The 22,530-nt window shown below is 43.8% G+C and overlaps 1 protein-coding gene across 1 annotated transcript; it reads right to left on the minus strand.

Annotated features, from left to right (window-relative positions):
- Positions 1-165: 165 nt before the first annotated feature.
- Positions 166-7,991, minus strand: LOC118424994. Its single transcript, XM_035833808.1, has 11 exons — positions 7,179-7,991; positions 6,720-6,851; positions 6,182-6,264; positions 5,156-5,336; positions 4,673-4,774; positions 3,959-4,072; positions 2,235-2,388; positions 1,652-1,767; positions 987-1,046; positions 552-794; positions 166-326 (listed from the first exon to the last, which is right to left on the minus strand). The coding sequence occupies exons 1-11, from the start codon at positions 7,462-7,464 to the stop codon at positions 202-204; spliced, it is 1,596 nt and encodes a 531-aa protein (XP_035689701.1). The 5' UTR covers positions 7,465-7,991; the 3' UTR covers positions 166-201.
- Between the last annotated feature and the right edge of the window lie 14,539 nt (positions 7,992-22,530).

Here is a 22,530-nt window from a genome sequence, read left to right on the forward strand (position 1 = left end):
GTTATCCCGCGGATAAAGGTGAACTAGCCTTAGATAAGGTGTGAAAGGTACAAGCAAAAAGGGGCACACTGAGACAGAAAATGAGAGAGAAACGGAGAGAGAGAGACAGAGAGACAGAGAGAGAGTAGGAGAGAGAGAGACGTCCAGAGATACTAACTCGTGATTAAGAATTGTGTTAAGACCCAGAAGTTAGGCTAAACACTAACCACTCTGACAGACGAACCCGTGTTCCTCCGAGCAGACAGCCACGTTGAACTTGTAGCCAGCTCCACTGTCCATGTACACACAGAAGATCGGCGGGTGTCCGGGGGCCCATAAGTCGTGGTCTGGGGAAAACGATGGTTACCGTAACTGCTCATATTCTAGCAGATAGACCATTGAGTTAACAGTTTACAAACACACGCACATACACATGCACACACATACACACAATCACACACACACACACACACACACACACACACACACACACACACACACACATTAAACAAAGGGAAAGAAAGGACTGATATCAACCATTGGCGAAATTTAAGAAGAAGAAAAGAAGTTACCTATTCCAGCAGACGGACCGCTGTAAGAGCAGTGTACGGCGGGTGCGGTACTCCCAGCCCAGTGGCTCACATTGCTGCGGTCCCGAATCAGATCAGCCACAAAACTCTGCGTCGCTGCGTCCCCGATCAGAGCAAGGCTGCCTCCCTTCGCGGCGCATTCTAGCGCAGAGCTTTCGTAGTCTTTGGTGACTTCTTCCGACAACTTGTAGCACAGCGAGTTGTAGATGGGTGGCGAAGGAATATCTTTTGAAATAAACAATGAAAACTTAACAACACAACAACTGTACATTGTAGATGGGTGGCGAAGGAATATCTTTCAACACATATAATAGAAACTTAAATCACACAATAACTATATATGGTACAATGTCGATTAGCCAATTAGTTACATAGACTGTTTCAGATTTGTTGAAATGATTCGTAGATCTAGAATACCTGTGATTGCAGTGGTAGTCATCATCGTCGTAGTGGCAACTGTAGGGCCAGCTCCGTTTTCTGTAGGAACAGTTAGATATCACAAATACATATTCTATATGTGCGTAACGCAAAGGCTTGTGTTAAGGGTGTGGTCACATAGGTTGCGATCGCTAACTTCAGGCATTCTGAAGGACAAAAATTTATGTCTCCTGCAAAGTTCAATTGTCTTGGTACGCAAAATGCTATCTTTTGGATCCATGTCGGTGGTCGGTTCTGTCACGGCCTGCTAAAAAATCCCATGGCATCAAAGTCGTACGACGATCGCACGACCTATGTGACCGAGCCCTAAGTAGAGAGCCTTTGATAATAGTGCACAGCTAGAACTTTGTTCCAATAGGAAAAGTTATTGCATCGAATCTTCGACAGTCCTATGACAATGCTGTAACAATGGGCGGAAAATAGAAATAGAGTAAAGTTTTGTGCTCTGTTTTTCTATGAGAAACTTTTTAGAATACATGTATTTTCCCAAGGTTTTCACATTTTCGTTTTGTTGAATGCACATGTCTGGTTAAACCATCATTATCAATATCACCAATTTTATTACTATTGTTACGTTTTTGTTGTTATTGTACTTATCAGTATCATCATTAGCATTATCATCATCATTATTAAACACTTCATACCTACACAGTATCCCAGGTTACAGGTAGGAGTTGGTATCAGGTGATACACGTAGAACCCGCCCGGGCAGGCCGCCACTTGGATGTCCCACCGCCAAGCACAGGGGTAGTTAGAGTCCCTGTGATCAGGGGGAGGTACTGTTGTACAAAAAAACTTGAAGGTTCATCTGTGTTCGTAGAAGACATTCTGGGAAAGTTTAATTGTAATTTCCAACACGAAAACTTGTAGCACACGGAACTATATTGCTAGCAGGCTCCACCATGAGGTCGCTGGAAAATTGGATGAATTTAGACAGATAACGTGCCAGAGGAGTTAGCTGGACGATAAGTATGGTTTACAACCATATAACACACACACACACACACACACACATAAACACACACACACACACACATGCTGACACACACACAAACATACATGCACACACACACACATAAACACACATATACACACATAAACACACACACACACACAAACACATACACACGGAGAGAGACACGCACACACACGCCCCCCCCCCCACACACACACACACGTACACAAACACACACAGCCACATACACACACACACACGTGCGCGCACACCTGTAAGCGCACGCCTGACGTGTCACCACGCCGTCAGCCACAGCCGGGTGCGCGCCGTTCAGCCACACAGGTGCGAACGTGCCGCACAGGTGGGTGGAGCCCGGAGCGGCCGTCGGCATCTGGTTTCCCGCCGTTCCCGTGAAACGGTACCAACCTGTGATGTAACAGATAACGCTAGTTCACCTTTATCCATGGCGTAACCTATTCTTTTTTTTCAACCTTTATTTAACCTTGATACATCATTCGGTCTGAGCCGTTTTCAAGATTTCAAGGGTGGAGGAGGTCAGAGGTCTAAATACCTTCTAAATACAATGCAGTACACAAAAGATACAATTCAACATTCCAGAAACACTTTCGTATTCAACACAATATCAGTTCATCTCATAGTCCATAGTTACATAATTTCTAGTCGAGTCAAGTTCTTAAACGACGATAAAGAGGGCGCCTGCCTCAAGTTCTGCCTCAGACTTATTATAATTCCACAGAACTGTGCCTGAATACATTTCTTCGAAACGCTTCTCTGTGGACCATGGGTAAGTATAGTAGGTTGGATTTGCTTTGTCGCGTTGATCTAGTTGACCTTTCCCTACAGTATGTAAACAAGTTTCTCATGTAGAAGTTGTTTAGAGCCTTGTATGTGAGCAACGCCTTCTGTTGTCTGTGTATGGATTTGATGTTCTTCCATCCGAGACGAGTCAGCACTTCGGCCGAGGGTGTTCTGTACTGTAGTCCGTTGACGCGATGTCCTGTTCTGTACTGTAGTCCGTTGACGCGATGTCCTGTTATCCATTTGTTGGAGTTTTTGAAGGTCTTGCTCCGTTGCAGTATCCCAAACAGTACTTCCATATGTGATGTACGGCAGGAAGATTGTATTGTATAGAGTACGAAGTGCTGATGTAGATACAAATGGACTGACATGTTTCATAATACTTAATGCTCGTCTTAACTTAATTACTAAGGACGTCTTTGACGTGCCACTTCCAATTCAGTTGATTGTCAATAAATCTTACCCAAGTATTTGTACATGTAGCACAGATTGATAAATTGACCATTTATGGCCAACCTGGGGTTTGTACAAGTTTTCAGTTTTTTATCTGTACCTATTATCATACACTTGCACTTTCCTTCGTTTATCGACAGATAGTTCACTGCAAACCATTGAGACAACCTTTCGAGATCTGTCTGAAGGGCAGTCTCGATGGTTCAAGAATCCTTGCTGCTGAAGTGAATATACGTGTAACCTATATACGTTATAATCAAAAACAAAGTTGATCTACTCTTAAGTTGTACTCCATCCCAGAAGCGATTCTGGGATAGAAGACCATCTGGGATACAACAGGATATCGCGTCAACGGACTACAGTACAGTTACTGTAGTTTCAAACTTTGACAATATATAATTGTAATTGCAACACCCGTCCGTTGACTTGATATCTCTAAGTACTAAGCATGTTTTTTAAACAACGAATTTACCCCACAAATGTGAATTAACGTTATAAATGAGTTACTGACATGCCTTCGCTCAAGACACACAATGTCATAGGCTGATTAGATTATCGACTCTCACAATGCAAAATAAAATACGTAACGTTTATTACATAAAAAAATACTTTGATATTAGGAAAGGTATTAGCATCATATTAATTGAGTCTAAGCCTATTTGTCCTTGTCTAAATTTTGATCATATCTAAATTTAATTTAGAAACAAGAGCAACAAAACAACACCTTCGGTCAGTCCAGTCGAGTCCTGATAGCCAGGTCGGTCGCAGTGACGATCTGATCCCGAGTTAGTCACACTTCTCCAATCATCGTCTAACACCGAGTACTGGTCACAAGGTACTGTTAATAGAGAACAAAAGATTCCAATTAAATTCGAAGTGGACAGGTGACCAAGTCCCCTCTTCTGAGAAAAAGTCAAACATTTGTCTCAATATAAAGAACTAAGGACAATAAATAGAAAGTAGTCACTTTAGAAAGTATCTTTAGAAAGTAGTCACTGTTAGATAAAAATTCTATTAAATGTCAATATACGTGACTAAGAATCTCTTCATTTTTCTTCAACGATATTCGTAAGGATATTTCTTTTTAAACCTCCCTGAAAGAACGCAATGTTTCTACATTCAAAGCAATGGCACTACAAATTGAACGTTAAAATTTTCTTTTTATACTTACTATATTTAGAGAGAAAAAAAATCTCCCAGTATCTTCCAATGTGGACGGGTGACTACGTTTCCTCTTCAGGAAAAATGTGAAGCCCTTGCCTCATCAGAGAGCGAAATGTTTCTTAGACGGTCATGATTTGATTATATGTATATGGATGACGTCCACGTGCGCGTTAATTTTCGTCATTTTCCAAGAAAAAAAAAACATTTCAAACAATACTGTAAATCACACAAAGCATCTGCTTTTGTATGTTGTATAGATATAGACAAAAGTTACCTGTTGTTGCCTTGGTTGTTGTTGTCTCGGCTGTTGTTGTTGTTGTCGGGGTTGTTGTTGTTGTTGCTGCCGTTGTCACAACTGGGGGGTCATCTCCGTTTTCTGTAGGGGAACGCAAACATTGCAATTTTGGTTGGCATGCGATTATATTAAAGTAGCAAATAAAAAAGGATACAGCATTGCGGTCCTGTAAAACATGGTACAACATACCGTAAATAGTTTCATCACGTTGGTGAAATACTCAATAAAATAGTAAGGTTCTTCAAACACAACCGGAATAGTTACTTCCAACGTTTCGGTGTCTGTCAGACACCATCATCAGGGTTAGAGCCACGTTTGGGACAGCATTCTCGCTGCTGCAGCGACACCCACATCGGCTATAAGTAGTTCTAACCCTAATGATAGACACCGAAACGTTGGAAGTAAGTACTATTTCCGACTCAATCGGTTGTGTTTGAAGAATATATGGATAATACAACATACCGACGCAGTAGGCGATGTTACACTGGGGTGGTGGCATCAGGTAATAAACGTAGAAGCCGGCCGGACAAGCCGCGACCTGGATGTCCCAAGAGTAGTGACAGACTTCTCCAAAGAAGAAGCCGCAGGCCTGGCGCGTCACCACCCCGTCAGGGAAGGTTGGGTGTGGGCCGTTCAGCCATACCTAGGTCAATACATTTACATACCTAGGTCAATACATTCTATTTCCAAATGTTCATTCAACCAAACCGAAAGAATCACTCTGTTCACAGAGGCCACAAAGACTTGTCCCAACCTCCCCACATTGACAGACGAACAGAAAGCAACTTTTCTCTTGAAATCGCAGAACCCACAAATTTTAGAAAAGGTGGGGCTTTTCGTCTCCCTCTGCTTCCAAAAAAGAACTCAAACCCAACCTGTTTAGAAATAGCTAACACTAGTATTAGAGAAGAATATTGTTTATAATTGATCATTGTCACTTGTATATCTACTATGTTTTTACCGTGTACTTTCAATTAGCCCTCGGGGCACGAACTTGCAAATAAACTTCATTCTATTAACTTCATTCTATAATGCTGTGCAAGAAAGAAACTGTGCTATTGCTAAATGAGTTCTGACAGATATCAAAGTCGCAAAGCAGACTATACACAATATAATGCTCACAATAGCTCCCTTTAGTAATTACTGTAGGTTTCATTTGATGCAGTTCACTAGTAAATTAGTAACTAGAATTGCTAAAAAATAGCACCAGAATATAACTTATGTTGTCTGTACATTGCCATGTATTGTCACAGATGTAATTGCTGTCATTCATTAATTCATCCATCCATCCATCCATCCATCCATCCATCCATCCATCCATCCATCCATCCATTCATTCATTTATTCATCCATCCATCCATCCATCCATCCATCCATTCATTCATTTATTCATCCATCTATACATTCATTTATTCACTCATTCATTCACCCATTTATCCATTCATTCATTCATTCACTCATTCATTTATTCATTCTTTTATTTCCTACCGGCACGGCTGTCCCACAGTGGTTTAGTCCTGGAGACGCCGTCGGCATCAGGTTTCCCGCAGGACCAGTGAACCGGTACCAACCTTCGATGGAAACAACAGGGTTAGCTTAATTTTTTAGCAATGCATTCTAACACCAATCTTCAGCTTTAGCAGCTCTCCTTAAGGGCGCTGACGTGGATCGCTTAAGTGGTTATTGGTGCTGGTCTTAAACTTCTGTCTGTCCCTGTCACTATGTGCTGAGGCAGTGAGTTCCAGAGTTTTGTTGTGGCCGGGAGGAAGGTGCGACGCTAGGATGTTGAGATGTTGACAGGCGGATTTCACATCGATGTACATAAGGTTCAGGTGTTGTGCAGCTGTATAAATGCTTAACTGCATGCAAATGCAGTGCGACATGTACGGGCATAGAAGTAAAGAAATGCAAAGTTAAGAACGTAGAATCGGTAGCAGCTTTGCAATGTAAAATCTGTAATGCATGAGCACAGTTACGGTCCAGAAAAACAAAATTCATTCAGTTATCACGGTAAAACGGTACCAACCCTCGGTCAAACCGCTGGAGATCGTCCCGGCTGCGTGGGAGTGTTGGTCACAATGGTAGTCGGCTCCGGAGGGGCGGATGTAGTCCACGCTTCGCCAGGCGTCGTTCAAGATCGAGTACTCCTCACAAGGGCCTGCCAAGGGGCAGAAAATATTTCCTATTTCAACTAAAGGTAAACGAAAATTCGGTCTCTTATGTACACAAACACTGAAGAAAAGTACGATTAAAAAAATTTGGAAATAAACTTACCTCAAATGGCTATGGGATACCTTGACCTTCTGTTTGTGTTTGTAACGGTTAGAATTAGTTACTAACTTGTGTGCATAGCCACTGTATCATTGTCTGTCTTAAACCAAATAGAGAAGAGCTGGGACAAGAATAAAATATCTAAAAAGAAGAAAACACCTGAAGAAAGAAAAAGAAAAGGTCTGAAGAATATATCTGTAAGAAACAACTTTACCTGCATAGGCTCCTGTGGTCATACTCAGGAACAGGACACACAACATCACTTCGCTATTAGGCACCATTCTGACAGCAGACGGAGAATTTTGACTTGCACTTAAAGAAAGAATAATCAAACTTGTCCCGTCGTACGCTTGGGGGACTAGTTCAGGTCCAAGATCACACAAAAAATAGCTATAACAGGAGTTGTCCGAGATACGATGTGAGCATGCGGATGTCAGTAATGTACAGTTTGCCCAAACACCTTTTAACAGATGCAAGCATTCTTTTGTTTTGACGCTCATCTTGGAAACTTAAGAATGAAAACTTCACTGAAGCGTCCTTCAGGGCACCTTAAGCTAAAGGCACGACCCGTCGTACATGCAAATACATGCTGTCTGCGTGCCAAAACGTGGGCATTTTTTGGTATCTGTAACTGGTAAGTACCGCCTCCATACGAACTCGTAGGGAATCCGACTGATTTTGGAGCACACCGACACGCCGTAGAGCTTTACGACTGCAGGCAAAACTTTTTCTGTCATCAGGCTGCAGATTCGCCCCCATACGTGCCAGTACAGGCGACGCGCCTGCCCTGTACAGCCTGAACGCTTTCAGAAATACGTGGCGGTTGTGGCCTCCCAAAAAAACGTACGGACAAATTGCACCTTCGGCGGGTTGTGCCCTTAGCTATAGTCACAGTGACGTAAGTGAGCGACTGTGGAGGAAACCTAACTTTAAATTATGGATTATTATATATTACGTGGGAAACAACCCTAGACGTCAGCGAAGAAAAGCAGAGAGAGAGAGATATAACGCTAGTTCACCTTTATCCGCGGGGTAACCTTTATCCGTTGTATTTAACACTAGGGTATTTCAGGATATCAAGTCGACGGACGGTTGTCTCAAACTGCATCATATTAAAAAAATACAATTTAAACTATCGTTCATCAACGTGATCTCCCTAAATATCCTGTTTTAGGTACAACGGATATAGGTTACCACGCGAATAAAGGGGAAATGGCGTTACTACCATTTTATCTTGTGTGTTGGCCATGTAAAATTCGTCGTGCGATTTTGGTGTTGTAGATTTTTTTAAACTTGAGGAAACCCTGACGGAAGTAACTGTCGATAATTAGATTTAAAAGTGGTCTTGCAATGAAGAAACCGTTTTAATGAAAAACGCATATTCAGCGGTGGGAGTTTATATGGCCATCATGTAACTCGTGCCCTCTGGTAGCCTTCTCCTGGCTACGTGATGTCCTTGGGTATAAGAATTACACTAAAGCGACTTTTTGCTATAAAAAGAAAATTAATGTGACTTTTTGCAATGAAAATTCAATACAACGGTCCTTGAGTACAAAAATGGACACTAATGCAACTTTATGCAATGAATATTCAATACAGCAGTCCTTGGGTACGAAAATAGACACTAATGCCGGTTTCTGCGATGAATATTCAATACAGTAGCGACCAGTTATTAGCTGTTTCTACGAAGTGGTCATAACTATTCATACACTTATTATAAGTGCTCATCACCAGCTGGCATTTTCATTTGATGAGATTTCTGGCTGCAGAAAGGATGTGGGAAAAGTGCTGACCAGTGTTGAGGAAGCCAAAGGGTAGAGCCTCCGAGCTTTTGTCCTACAAGCTTACAATTAGTCTCCCCAAACCCGGACGTTCGGAAAACTGGTATCGATACGAACATGGACGTTCTGAGCGCATAACAGTGGGGAAAGACCAGAAGAAGTCTCTTTTACTCCTCAAGTTTTTCCTGGCTCTGTAGGTGAGTGTCTAAGACGTAGCTGAAGACTTTTCTTGGACCTTGTCTTAACTGAGACGCGACTCTGAGATGGCGCACTCGCGTCTCCTTAGTTTGGTGTGGTTGTTGACATGGAGTGCAGCAGGTTACACAGACTCCTACCCGAACCTGAAATGTTGTAAGACGAACCTGAACATGTATGGGGACATTACGTACAACACTACCCCACTCATCTGCGCTCGAGGCTGTTATTTCCATTCCATTCCAAAACCGCTGCCACCGGGTCTAAAACGATTCACTATGCAGCGTCAGAACATCCCAACGATCACGACAGGGGACTTCCCTCGACTCCAATCTTTGGAGACGCTAGACATACACGACAGTCAGGTTATGACTATCCAGCCAGGATCATTTCAGACCTTACCAAGCCTGTCAGAACTCTCAATGTTTGACAACAAGATCAGCCGCTTAGAGGCCGAGACTTTCAAAGGACTGGCCAAGCTCGAAGTCCTGATCTTGGGTAGTAACCGAATATACTACATCGATGTTGCGGCGTTTGCAGGGCTCACTGTACTACGTAAGCTGTTTCTGAGTGATAACTGCCTTTCCAGCATTCCGCTGGGGACAAAGGTGTCAACTCGGCCCCTCCAGCTTTCAATGAACGGTAATCCTCTAGTGTCAATCGTCCCAGTTGAAGAACTAAAGCACATCTCACGCTTGGTTTTGGCCAAAAACGGAATCCAGTGCGACTGCAGTCTGCGAGAAATGAAAAGATGGCAGTTGATAAACAAGCACTTGCAATGGAGTATCACATGTTCAGATCCCGTCACCGGATGGCCAAAAAGACTCGCACAGATTCCTCTGGAAGATCTGAAATGTGCCTCTAACGTGACAGTGTCCTCCTACTATGGGGCAGATAACGTTTCTTTCACCTGTCAGACAGACTGTCGTGAAGGACTAAATCTGACGTTCTCGTGGATCGCTCCGAATGGAGACCGCTGGTCATCAAGCCGTGAGTACTCCACAACACACACTGACGTGAGTGAGTCGTCATGTAAGGACTTATCCGTCACCAGACGTGTTACAAGGAGAACGTGCTACTCCGTCTTGTATATTCCAGTACTCAGTGAGGGGGTGGAAGGTATGTACACTTGCCTGGTAACGTACGGTCATATTGACGATGCAAGTGCATCCACCGAGCTCAATGTCACTGGTGCTGGATTTCAAGGCGAATTCCTTCAGAATGCAACAAACGAAACTAGCACAGGAGCATACTTGTACATGTCTCAGTCTCAAACGACATTTAGGGTTGCCATGACAACTCGCCCTGGTCCTGGACTGCCAGAGATACAGCTCATCCTTGTTGGACTGGCACCTTTTGTCGGATGTTCCGTTATTACTGCGGTGATAGCTGCTTGTGTGAGCAAGCGAAAAGCAGTTATCCAGCAGCACATGGCCAACGCACGAAGGAAAGCCGCGATCAGACACCACGAGAACACTGACATGGACTCTGCCGGAGGAGTCACCTACGAAAACGACGACCAGTTTTCAGTTACTGACGGCACAAAAGTCCATTATGAAAACGACGACAAGTTTTCGGCAACAAACGACGCGGATAGAAACCAATATGAAAACGACGACCAGTTTTCGGACACCGACGGGGCAAGTCGAAACCAATACGAAAATGATGACGAGTTCTCGGACACAGACGCAGCAACTCGAAACCAGTACGAAAATGACGACAAGTTTTCGGACACCGACGGGGCAAGTCGAAACCAATACGAAAATGACGACCAGTTTTCGGACACCGACAGCGGAAGCAAAAACCAATACGAAAATGAGGACCAGTTTTCAGACACCGACGCAGCAAACGGAGTTCATTATGAAAACGACGACCAATTTGATGGAGCAGAGGGAGGCCACTATGAAAACGATGACCAGTATTCTGACGACGATGCGAGCAAGCCTCCACGCAGAATCCTCCCTCACAAGTTTACCAGTCTCACACCAGGGAAAACATCTTCCCTTGCCAAGGCCGAGAAGGCTCGGCGGCGTCACAACCAGAGAAGCCTCGCTGAGAGAAAAGCGGCATCCAGCAGCCAACGTTTGAAAGCTAAGAGTAAGGTATTGACCGTACTTGCAGAAGTCCACGCTCAAGCACAAACAACGAGTCACTATGACAACGACAAGAACGCCCCGGGACTCAGTAGCAATGAGGCTATTAAATGTCCGGACAATACTGCGTCTGATGACGGGCATTATGACAACGAGAAACCAACCACGGATTCAGCCACAACGGCTTCTGAGTCCGCCAAACAAAGTGATGACGGTAGCGACTCAGACCAAGACTACATGACACTCCCTAACCTTTCTCCAGCAGAAGACACGGGGATTGGAGAACAGGGTAAACAACAAGGGAGCAAACATGAAGACATTAACGCTGCATCTACGTCTACAGGTGCTGATATTAATGTGTCAGAAAACGACTATATCACGTTTCCCAGGGAGGAAAATGGCGAAAATGCGGACAATGACTACATAACGTTTCCCGGAGAGGAAAATACCGAAAATGCTGACAACGACTATATAACGTTTCCCGGGCAGGAAAATGCCCAAAATGTAGACAACGACTATATGACGTTTCCCGGAGAGGAAAATGATGAAAATGCTAAAAACGACTACATAACGTTTCCTGCCGAACAAGAGACAGATCGTCAAAATGAACTCGTGTCAGACTTAGACACTGTTGTGTCCGACGCAGACGACATTTCGGATCACTCTTAGGTGACTTTACCTTAAACGCAACAAGTGAGACCAAGGGACAGAAAAAAGACACAGAACGTCAAAGCGTTCACGTGGAAGACTTAGACACTGTTGAGGATGATATAGAGGATGATTCTAGACACACCTATATAAGTTTTCCTGGGACGCAAAATGCTGAAGAACAGCAATTAGACGCAGAACATTAAAACGTACACGTGTGAGACTTGGATCCAACGCAGACAGCATTTCTGATTACTTTTGTAAACATGGCATTACCATGGCAAATTAGTAAAAGTAGTGCTCTGTATTCTGGAACATTGTGTTAATTAAAGTATTCTGCTGCTGGAAAGTATGGCATTGTCTCGTTTTTGTAAGGAGGTGTATATAAATTGATTTAGAAAGCTTACAGCCTAATCTATATGTGTGATACTCTCAAAACACCCACCGTGTATGTGGGCATGTCACAGATTTTCACAGAATTAAGGTACACTCTCACTGCACATGCGTCAAGCTTGCGTCACTGTGGTGTTCGTTTACAGCGTCACTATTTTGTTATTTTCTCCATTTTTTTTTTAATAATTCAGACATTACGTAATACGTAAAGGTTTCTGTAATTATGACTAAGAAGACGACAAAATACACAAAAAGTAAGAAAATTAGTTCTTTATGTCCGTTGGGTATCTTTCAAAACCCGCAGTGACACAAGCTTGACGCAAGTGCATTGACAGTGCACCTTAATTTTTTTTTCTAAATCAGGTTCTTAGGGCCTGATGTTACCATCACGAAGATGAAGAGCGGCCCATAGCGATAACTGTAGCAGCATTTCTTCTCCCTAAGTCCGAAACATCAAGCTTAGGCAAGCTTGACTTCAGTGACTCAATAGGCGAAGCAGGGGTTACGAGGCTGCTTGGGAAATTCCCTACCCCATTTTGGCCGGGATGGTTTGATCCGCTCACATCGCACATGTGGTGGGTTCTTTTACGTGCCTGGGGTATGGCTCTCCCCAAACATGGGACCTCCATTTAACGTCCTATCCGAGGGACGGCCATAGCCGAAGCAAGGTACTCATTTTCACCTGAGTAAATCATCTGAGTTTGATCATAAGCCTGCTGTATCCGCCATTCAGAAAATGTCAGGTCTGCGTCACCACATGCTTTGACCACCATAATCATAACATTTTGAGTGACAGACTAATTCAGAACCTTCCTGCCACGTTGCTTGTTATGAATATAACAACTCTTATATTGTACACTGCAGAGTCAGGCTTTGTTTCGTAATTTTGAATTAAATGTGAGGGGCTCTTGAACACATCTGTCAATGTTATTGCAGACTTTAGAGTCAGACTTAATCAATCTTGTTCTCTTAATTTTGAGGCATTTTCTAATGCTTTTTTACTTTTTCTATATCAATCAAGCACATCTCAACCTATAGACGAGTTAGAAGTCCTGTCACATTATGCACTGTATTATTACTTTATTATGTTTGTATTTCTGTATTTAGCCCGATAGGGCATAAATGTACAATAAATATTATTATAACGGAAGTACATGTAATTGTCGACAAGGATTTAAAAGTGGTCTTGCAACGCATAGAGCAGTTAGAATCGCGTATTCAACAACTAGAATTGATATGGCAATCATGTAACCCGTGCCCTCTTGTAGCCTCCTCCTGGCTAAATGATGTAAGTAATGTCCTTGGCACAAAAATTTCACTAATGTGAGTTTTTACAATGAATATTCAATACAGTAACAACCAGTTATTAGCTGTTTCTACGAAGTGGTCATAACTATTCATACACTTAAGTGCTCACGAGCTGACATTTTCATTTGATGAGATTTCTGGCTGCAGAAAGGATGTGGAAAAATTGCTGATAAGCGGAGAGGAAGCCAAAAGGTAGAGCGACCGAGCTTTCGTGCTCCAAGCCGGACGTTCGGAAGACTGGTATCGATACGAACACGGACGTCGGACGTTCTGAGCGCATTGCAGTGGGGAAAAGACCGGAAGAAGTCTCTTTTACTCCTCAAGTTTTTCTTGGCCGCGTAGGTGAGTGTCTAAGACGTAGCTGAAGACTTTTCTTGGACTTTGTCTTAAATGAGTCGCGACTCTGAGATGGCGCACTCGCGTCTGCTTAGTTTGGTGTGGTTGTTGTTGACATGGAGTGGAGCAGGTTACACAGACTCCTACCCGAACCTAAAATGTTGTAAGACGAACCTGTACATGTATGGGGACATTACGTACAACACTACCCGGCTCATCTGTGCTCAAGGCTGTTATTTCCATTCCATTCCAAAACCGCTGCCACCGAGTCTAAAGAAATTCACCATGCGGCGTCAGAACATCCCAACGATCACGACAGGGGACTTTCCTCGTCTAGAATATTTGAAGACGCTAGACATACAAGACAGCCAGGTTATGACAATCCAGCCAGGATCATTTCAAACCTTACCGAGTCTGTTAGAACTCTCAATGTTTGACAACAAGATCAGCCGCTTGGAGGCCGAGACTTTCAAAGGACTGGTCAAGCTCGAAGTCCTGAACTTGGATACTAACCGGATATACTACATTGATGTTGCGGCGTTTGCTGGACTCGTTGGACTACGTCGACTGTTTCTAGGGAATAATTGCCTTTCCAGCATTCCGCGGGGGACAAAGGTGTCAATTCGGCCCCTCGAGCTTTCGATGCATGGGAATCCTCTAACGTCAATCATCTCTGTGGAAGAACTTAAGCATATCTCCTGGTTCGTTTTGTTCAGAAACGGAATCCAGTGCGACTGCAGGCTGCGAGAAATGAAAAGATGGGTGTTGGAAAACAAGGACTTATCGTGGAGCATCACATGTGCAGATCCCGTCACTGGACTGCCTACAAGACTCACCCAGTTTCGTCTGGAAGATCTGAAGTGTGCCTCTGACGTGACAGTGTCCTCCGACTACGGGGCAGATAACGCTTCTTTCACCTGTCAGACAGACTGTCATGAAGGACTAGATCTGACGTTCTCGTGGATCGCTCCGAATGGAGACCGCTGGTCATCAAGCCGCGAGTACTCCACAACACACACTGACGTGAGTGAGTCGTCATGTAAGGACTTAACCGTCACCAGACGTGTTACAAGGAGAACGTGCTACTCCGTCTTGCTTATTCCAACCTTCGGCGAGGGGATGGAAGGAGAGTACACTTGTCTGGCAACATCCGACCATACTGAGGACGCAAATCCATCGACCGTGCTCACTGGCGCTGGATTTACAAGCGAACTCCTTCAGAATGCAACAAACGAGACAAGCACAGGAGCGTACAGGTACACGTCTCAGTCCCAAACGACATTCAGGCTTGCCATGACAACTCATCCTGGTCCTGGACTGTCAGAGTTACAGCTCATCTTTGTTGGACTGACACCTTTCGTCGGATGTTCCGTTATTGCTGCGGTGATAGCTGCTTGTGTGAGCAAGCGAAAAGCAGTTATCCAGCAGCACATGGCCAATGCACGAAGGAACGCCGCGATCAGACACCACGAGAACACTGACATGGATTCTGACGGAGGGGTCACCTACGAAAACGACGACCAGTTTTCAGTTACCGACGGTACAAGAGTCCATTATGAAAACGACGACCAGTTTTCGGCAACAAACGACGCGGATAGAAACCAATATGAAAACGACGACCAGTTTTCGGACACCGACGGGGCAAGTCGAAACCAATACGAAAATGATGACCAGTTCTCGGACACCGACGCAGCAACTCGAAACCAGTACGAAAATGACGACCAGTTTTCGGACACCGACGGGGCAAGTCGAAACCAATACGAAAATGACGACCAGTTTTCGGACACAGACGGCGCAAGCAAAAACCAATACGAAAACGACGACCAGTTTTCGGACATAGACGCAGCAAACGGAGTTCATTATGAAAACGACGACCAATTTGATGGAGCAGAGGGAGGCCACTATGAAAACGATGACCAGTTTTCTGATGAAGATGCAAGCAAGCCCCCACGCAGGACGATCCCACGCAAGTTGACCAGTCTCACAGCAGGGAAGACATCTTCCCTTGCCAAGGCCGAGAAGACCCGGCGTCGTCACAACCAGAGAAGCCTCGCTAATAGAAAATTGGCATCAAGCAGCCACCGTTTGAAAGCCAAGAGTACGGTATTGACCGTTCTTGCAGAAGTCCACGCTCAAGCACAAACAACGAGTCACTATGACAACGACAAGAACGCCCCGGGACTTAGTAGCAGTGAGGCTAAGAAATGTCCGGACAATGCTGCTTCTGATGACGGGCATTATGACAACGAGAAACCAACCACGTGCACGGACTCAGCCACAACGGCTTCTGAATCCGGTAAACGAAGTGATGACGGTAGCGACTCAGACCAAGACTACATGGCGCTCCCCAACCTTTCTCCAGCAGAAGACACGGGGATTGGAGAACAGGGTAAACAACAAGGGAGCAAACAGGAAGACATTAACGCTGCATCTACGTCTACAGGTGCTGATATTAATGTGTCAGAAAACGACTATATCACGTTTCCCGGGGAGGAAAATGGCGAAAATGCGGACAATGACTACATAACGTTTCCCGGAGAGGAAAATACCGAAAATGCTGACAACGACTATATAACGTTTCCCGGGCAGGAAAATGCCCAAAATGTAGACAGCGACTATATGACGTTCCCGGAGAGGAAAATGATGAAAATGCTAAAAACGACTACGTAACGTTTCCTGCCGAACAAGAGACAGGTCGTCAAAATGAACTCGTGTCAGACTTAGACACTGTTGTGTCCGACGCAGACGACATTTCGGATCACTCTTAGGTGACTTTACCTAACACAGAAAGTGAGACCGAGGAACAGAAAAAAGACGCAGAACGTAAAAATGTACACGTGGAAGACTTAGACACTGTTGAGTCCAATATAGAGGATGATTCTCAACACACCTATATAACTTTTCCTGGGACAGAAATTGCTGAAGAACAGCAGATAGACGCAGAACATTAAAACGTACACGTGTGAGACTTGGATCCAACGCAGACAGCCTTTCTGATTACTTTTACATGGCATTACCTAATAAAGCAAATTAGAAGGAATAGTAGTGCTCTGTATTCTGAAACATTATGTTAATTAAAGTATTCTGCTTCTGGAAAGTATGGCATTGTCTCATTTTGTAAGGAGGTGTATATAAATTGACTCAGAAAGCGTACAGCCTAATCTACTTGTAATTATCTCAAAACAACCGCCGTGTGTAAGAGTGAAGCATGTCACAAACTTTCACAGAATTCCGTTTGATCATCAGCCCACTGTATCAGCCATTCAGAAAATGTCGGCTCTACGTCACCACATGCTTTCATCGCCATAATCATAACATTCTGAGTGGCAGACTAATTCAGAACCTTCCTGCCACGTTGCTTGTTATGAATATACCACAGGAGTCATTGTATAGACTGTAGAGTCGGGCTTTGTTTCTTGAAGCTTGATTTAAATGTGAATGATTCTCTGGAGGCTTTTAAACACGACTCTATTACTGTAAAGGTGCACTCTCACTGCACTTGGGACACCGGTGCGACACTGCGAGGTTCGTTTACTGCGGTACTGTTTTGTTCTTTTCGACAATTTTTTTTCATAATTTAGATATTGCGTCATACGTAAAAGTATGACTTAAAATACAAAAAATCATAAAACTTAAGAAAATTTGTTCGCTATCTCTGAAATTTATTGAGTCATCTACGAACCCCACAGTGCCGCACAGGTGCCCCGGGTGCAGTGAGATACCACCTTTATACACTGATACACATACTCTCCAAGCAGAGGTTTGTGGGGGGGGAATTGTGAAATTAGAAGGTCACACTTTTCTTCCAATAACCGCTGCTTGGAAAGTAAGGTTTTTCCTCCCTTTCTCCCTCCCTCTCTCTCCCCCTCTCACTCCATTCCTGTATGATATTTGAACAACAACTTACTCGTGATATGGTCTAATAATTTAGCTCTTGTTAATTGCAATGCTATTTCAGCTTCGAATCTAAATTACTGAATATTCACACAAGACAAGTACAGTACTGAAAATCCAATTTTCTCATGCTTATTGCAGCTTCTATATCAAACAAGCACATCTCGACCTACATAACATCATCAAGAGACGTGAAGTTGGACTCATGTAATAGAGTGGTTTTAGAATCCAGGTATTAAACTCGTATTAGAATTCATGTAAATACTTTTATATTTGTACGTCTGGATGTTAGTATTATTGTACAACAAAGGTTATCATCATTGATAGTATTATCATGATTACTGTACTTTTTATTGATGTTATGTCTCTTACGTAGCGCAGGGCGAATGAAGAAGTGAATTTAAGCAGTCAAACGTCACTTTATTCATAATCACATCAACAGTAGTCGCAGCAAACTCCAAGGGGATTTTGTAACATCTTCAAAATTAAATTTACCATTACCCTTTAATACATACCCTGCACATTATATAATATTACTACATCACTTAAAGAGGTCCCAAAGACCACCAATATGTCAATCAACATCAAACATTTACATGCAACAAAGTTATACTCTACATATACTATTGCACCGCTATACCCACAGAGTTGTAATATTCATGACTTGTAACATTACATGGAGGGATATTAATTAGTCTGTCACTCAGAATGTTGTCATGGTGATCGAAGCATGCGGTGACGCAGAACCGACATTTCCTGAATGGCGGATACAGCAGGCTTATGATCAAACTGAATTCTGTGAGATTTTGTCGCATGTTTTTACCCTTACATAAAGTGATTGTTTTTGAGAGTATTGCATATAGATTAGATTCTAAGTCCCATTGGCCCAAGTCAGATATAATGTTACGTGTTTGGTCCTATATATCTGAGTCTGACACTTTTGTGCAGTTGTCCAACAGTATGACGTGGTCTTGATGGGCACTTTTAATTTGCTACATTTACTCTAACAGGCAGTGGCACGTAAAAGTGAACAGAAATGGAGTCTATATGTTGGAACAAACAGTGTCTAAGTCTTCCACGCGCCCAGTTTAATATTCTGTGTCTTTTTACGGTTCTTCAGAATTTTCCATCCCCGGAAATGTTATATAGGTGTGTTCAGAATCATCCTCTGCGTCGATCTCTTCCACATGCACCTTTTCATGTTCTGTGTCGTTTTCGTGTCCCTCAGTCTTATTTTCAGGAAATGTCACGTAAAAGTGATCAGAAATGTCGTCTGCGTCGGACACAGCAATGTCTAAGTCTTCCAGGTGGACGCTTTGACGTTTTGTGTCTTTTTCCTGTCCCTCGGTCTCACTTTTTGTGTTAGGTAATTTCATGTAAAAGTGACCAGAAATATCGTCTGCGTCAGACATAGCAATGTCTAAGTCTTCCACGTGAACGGTTTGACGTTCCGTGTCTTTTTTCTGTCCCTTGGTTTCACTTTCTGTGTTAGGTAATGTCACGTAAATGTGGTCCGAAATGTCATCTGCGTCGGACACAACAGTGTCTAAGTCTGACACAAGTTCATTTTGACGATCTGTCTCTTGTTGGGCAGGAAACGTGATATAGTCGTTGTCAACGTTTTCGGCATTTTCTTCCCCGGGAAATTTTATATAGTCGTTGTCATTATTTTCGGTACCTTCCTCTCCGGGAAAAGTTATATAGTCCTTGTCAGCTTTTTTGCCATTTTCCTCCCCGGGAAACGTGATATAGTCATTTTCTGACACATTATCAGCACCTGTAGATGTAGATGCAGTGTTAATGTCTTCATGTTTGGTCCCGCGTTGTTTACCCTCTTCTCCAACTACCTTGTCTTCTCCTGGAGAAAGGTTGGGGAGCATCATGTAATCTTGGTCCCTACCGTCATCACTTCGTTTGGCCGTTTCAGAAGCCGTTGTGGCTGAGTCCGTGATTGGTCGCTCGTTGTCATAATGTCCGTCATCAGAAGCAGCATTGTCCAAACCGTTCTTAGCATCATTGCTACTGAGTCCCGGGGCGTTCTTGTCGTTGTCATAGTGACTCGTTGTTTGTGCTTGAGCGTGGACTTCTGCAAGGACGGTCAATACCTTACTCTTGGCTTTCAGACGGTGCCGGCTTGATGTCGCTTTTCTCTTAGCGAGGCTACTCTGGTTGCAACGACCCCGGGTCTTCGTGGCCTTGACAAGGGAAGATGTCTTCCCAGGCGTAAGACTGGTCAAGTTGTGAGGGATTGTTCTGCGTGGAGGCTTGCTCGCATCGTCATCAGAAAACTGGTCATCGTTTTCACAGTGGCCTCCCTTTGCTCCATCAAATTGGTCGTCGTTTTCATAAGTGACCCCGTTTGCCCCATCTGTGTCCGCAAACTGGTCGTCGTTTTCATAATGAACTCTTGTGCCGTCAGTATCTGAAAACTGATCATCGTTTTCATAGGTGACCTCTCCGGCAGAGTCTATGTCAGTGTTCTCGTGGTGTCTGATCGCGGCGTTCTTTCGTGCGTTGGCCATGTGCTGCTGGATGACTGCTTTCCGCTTGCTCACACAAGCAGCTATCACCGCAGCAATAACGGAACATCCGACGAAAGGTGCCAGTCCAACAAAGATGAGCTGTATCTCTGACAGTCCAGGACCAGGGCGAGTTGTCATGGCAACCCTAAATGTCGTTTGGGACCGAGACGTGTACGTGTTCTTTCTTGTGCTTGTCTCGTCTGTTGCTTTCGGAGGGAGTTCGCTTGAGAATCCAATGTCAGGGACACTGAGCTCGGCGGATGCACTTGCATCGTCAGTATGGCCGGACGTTACCAGGCAAGTATACGTACCGCCCATCCCCTCGCTAAGGGTTGGGATATGCAAGACGGAGTAGCACGTTTTTCTTGTTACACGTCTGGTGATGGATAAGTCCTTACATGACGACTCACTCACGTCAGTGCGGGTTGTGTAGTACTCGCTGCTTGATGACCAGCGGTCCCCATTTGGAGTGATCCAGGAGAATGTCAGATCTAGTCCTTCATGACAGTCTGTCTGACAGGTGAAAGTAACATTATCTGCCCCATAGTAGGAGGACACTGTCACGTCAGAAGCACACTTCAGATCTTCCAGGGGAAGCCATCTGAGTCTTTTAAACAAGGGGTCACATGTGATGCTCCACTGCGAGAGCTTTTTTATCCATCTTTTCATTTCTCGCAGCCTGCAGTCGCACTGGATCCCATTTCTAGCCAAAATTAGCAAGGAGATGTGCTTAAGTTCTTCCATTGGGGCTATGGACGTTAGAGGATTCTTATGCATCATAAGCTGGAGGGGCCGAGTTGACACCCTTGTCCCTTGCGGAATGCTGGAAAGGCAGTTATCACTCAGAACCAGCTTTTTTAGTCCAGCGAGCCCAGCAAATGCCCCAACATCAATGTAGTATATCCGGTTACTATCCAAGTCCAAGACTTCGAGCTTGACCAGTCCTTTGAAGGTCTCGGCCTCTAAGCGGCTGATCTTGTTGCCAAGCATTGAGAGTTCTAACAAACTCGGTGAGGTTTGAAATGATCCTGGCTGGATTGTCATAACATGGCTGCCCTGTATGTCCAGCATCACCAAAGATTCGAGACTATGAAAGTCTCCCGTCATGATCTTCGGAATGTTCTGATACTGCACGGTGAATCGTTTTAGACTCGGTGGCAACGGTTTCGGAATAGACTGAAAAGGACAGCCATTAGAGCATTGGAGCTGGGAAGTGTCGTCTGAGATACTCTCATTATACATGATTGTCGTGCAGCATTTCAGGTTCGGGTAAGAGGAGTCTGTGTAACCTGCTGCACTCCATGTCAACAACCACACCAAAGTAAGCAGACGTGGGTGCGCCATTTCAGAGTCGAGCCTCTAAGACAAGGTCCAAGAAAAGTCTTCAGATACGTCTAAGACACTCACCTACAGAGCCAGAGAAAGCTTTGGCTCCGGCTCTGGCCTTTTCCTACTGCTATGTGCTCAGAACGTCAGTATCGATACCAATGTCTTCCGAACGTTCGGGTTGAGGAGACAGGGCTTGCTCGAACCGTCTCGCTTTTGGCTTCCTCTGCGTTAACCAGCGATTTTTCCACCTCCTTTCTCCAGTCAGAAATCCCCTCAAATAAAAATGCCAGCTCAAGTGGAGCGTTAGTGTGTGAATAGTTATAAAGTAGGAACAAAGCAATTATGATTCGTGTCTGCCTCTGAATTGAATATTCATGGTGAATATTCGCTCTAGTTATAGCAAAACACGTAGTAAGGGGAACGTTGACAGAGGGCACGGGTTATAAAAACGTTATATAGTTTGAGCTTATTACCGTGTAAAAGACAAAAAAAACTGTAAGATTCAATCATCTGTAGAAAAAATGTGAAATACAACTGTTACTACAACCGAGTGTCTCTTTTTGGTTACCATGGTAATTGGTTATTTAAGAAGTGTCTCAAATATATTTCACTACATGGCAACATTTATTAAATATTGACAACAGCATCAATACCTACATATCACAAATGTTATCAAATGGATTTATGTATCTAAATACACCTACTTTAAAGTTTAATCTTAATTACCGCTATTTATTTTATTTATTTATCTATTAGGATTCTCCATACACAATGGCAATGGAGGGTATGGCGGAACAGGTGTCAAGGGACACCTTTTCAAAGCCGCCATACACACATGTTCGCACATGTACATGTCACGGCGGGGTTATACCGCCCCCTACGGGGTGACATACCCTTTCGCTGGCTAATTACAAGACGGCGATGCGCCAGGTCTCCCGCCATATAAGTAATTCTAGTTTCTCCTAATATTCTATTTGAATCAAGGTTCTTTTATAATTGAAATCTGAAATATGTGTTAATTGATTGGGGGCACAATATATATTGTTTTTATTCTGAACCAGTTTTTA

Source organism: Branchiostoma floridae, chromosome 10 (genome assembly GCF_000003815.2).
Source record: "Branchiostoma floridae strain S238N-H82 chromosome 10, Bfl_VNyyK, whole genome shotgun sequence".
Lineage (NCBI taxonomy): Eukaryota > Metazoa > Chordata > Leptocardii > Amphioxiformes > Branchiostomatidae > Branchiostoma > Branchiostoma floridae.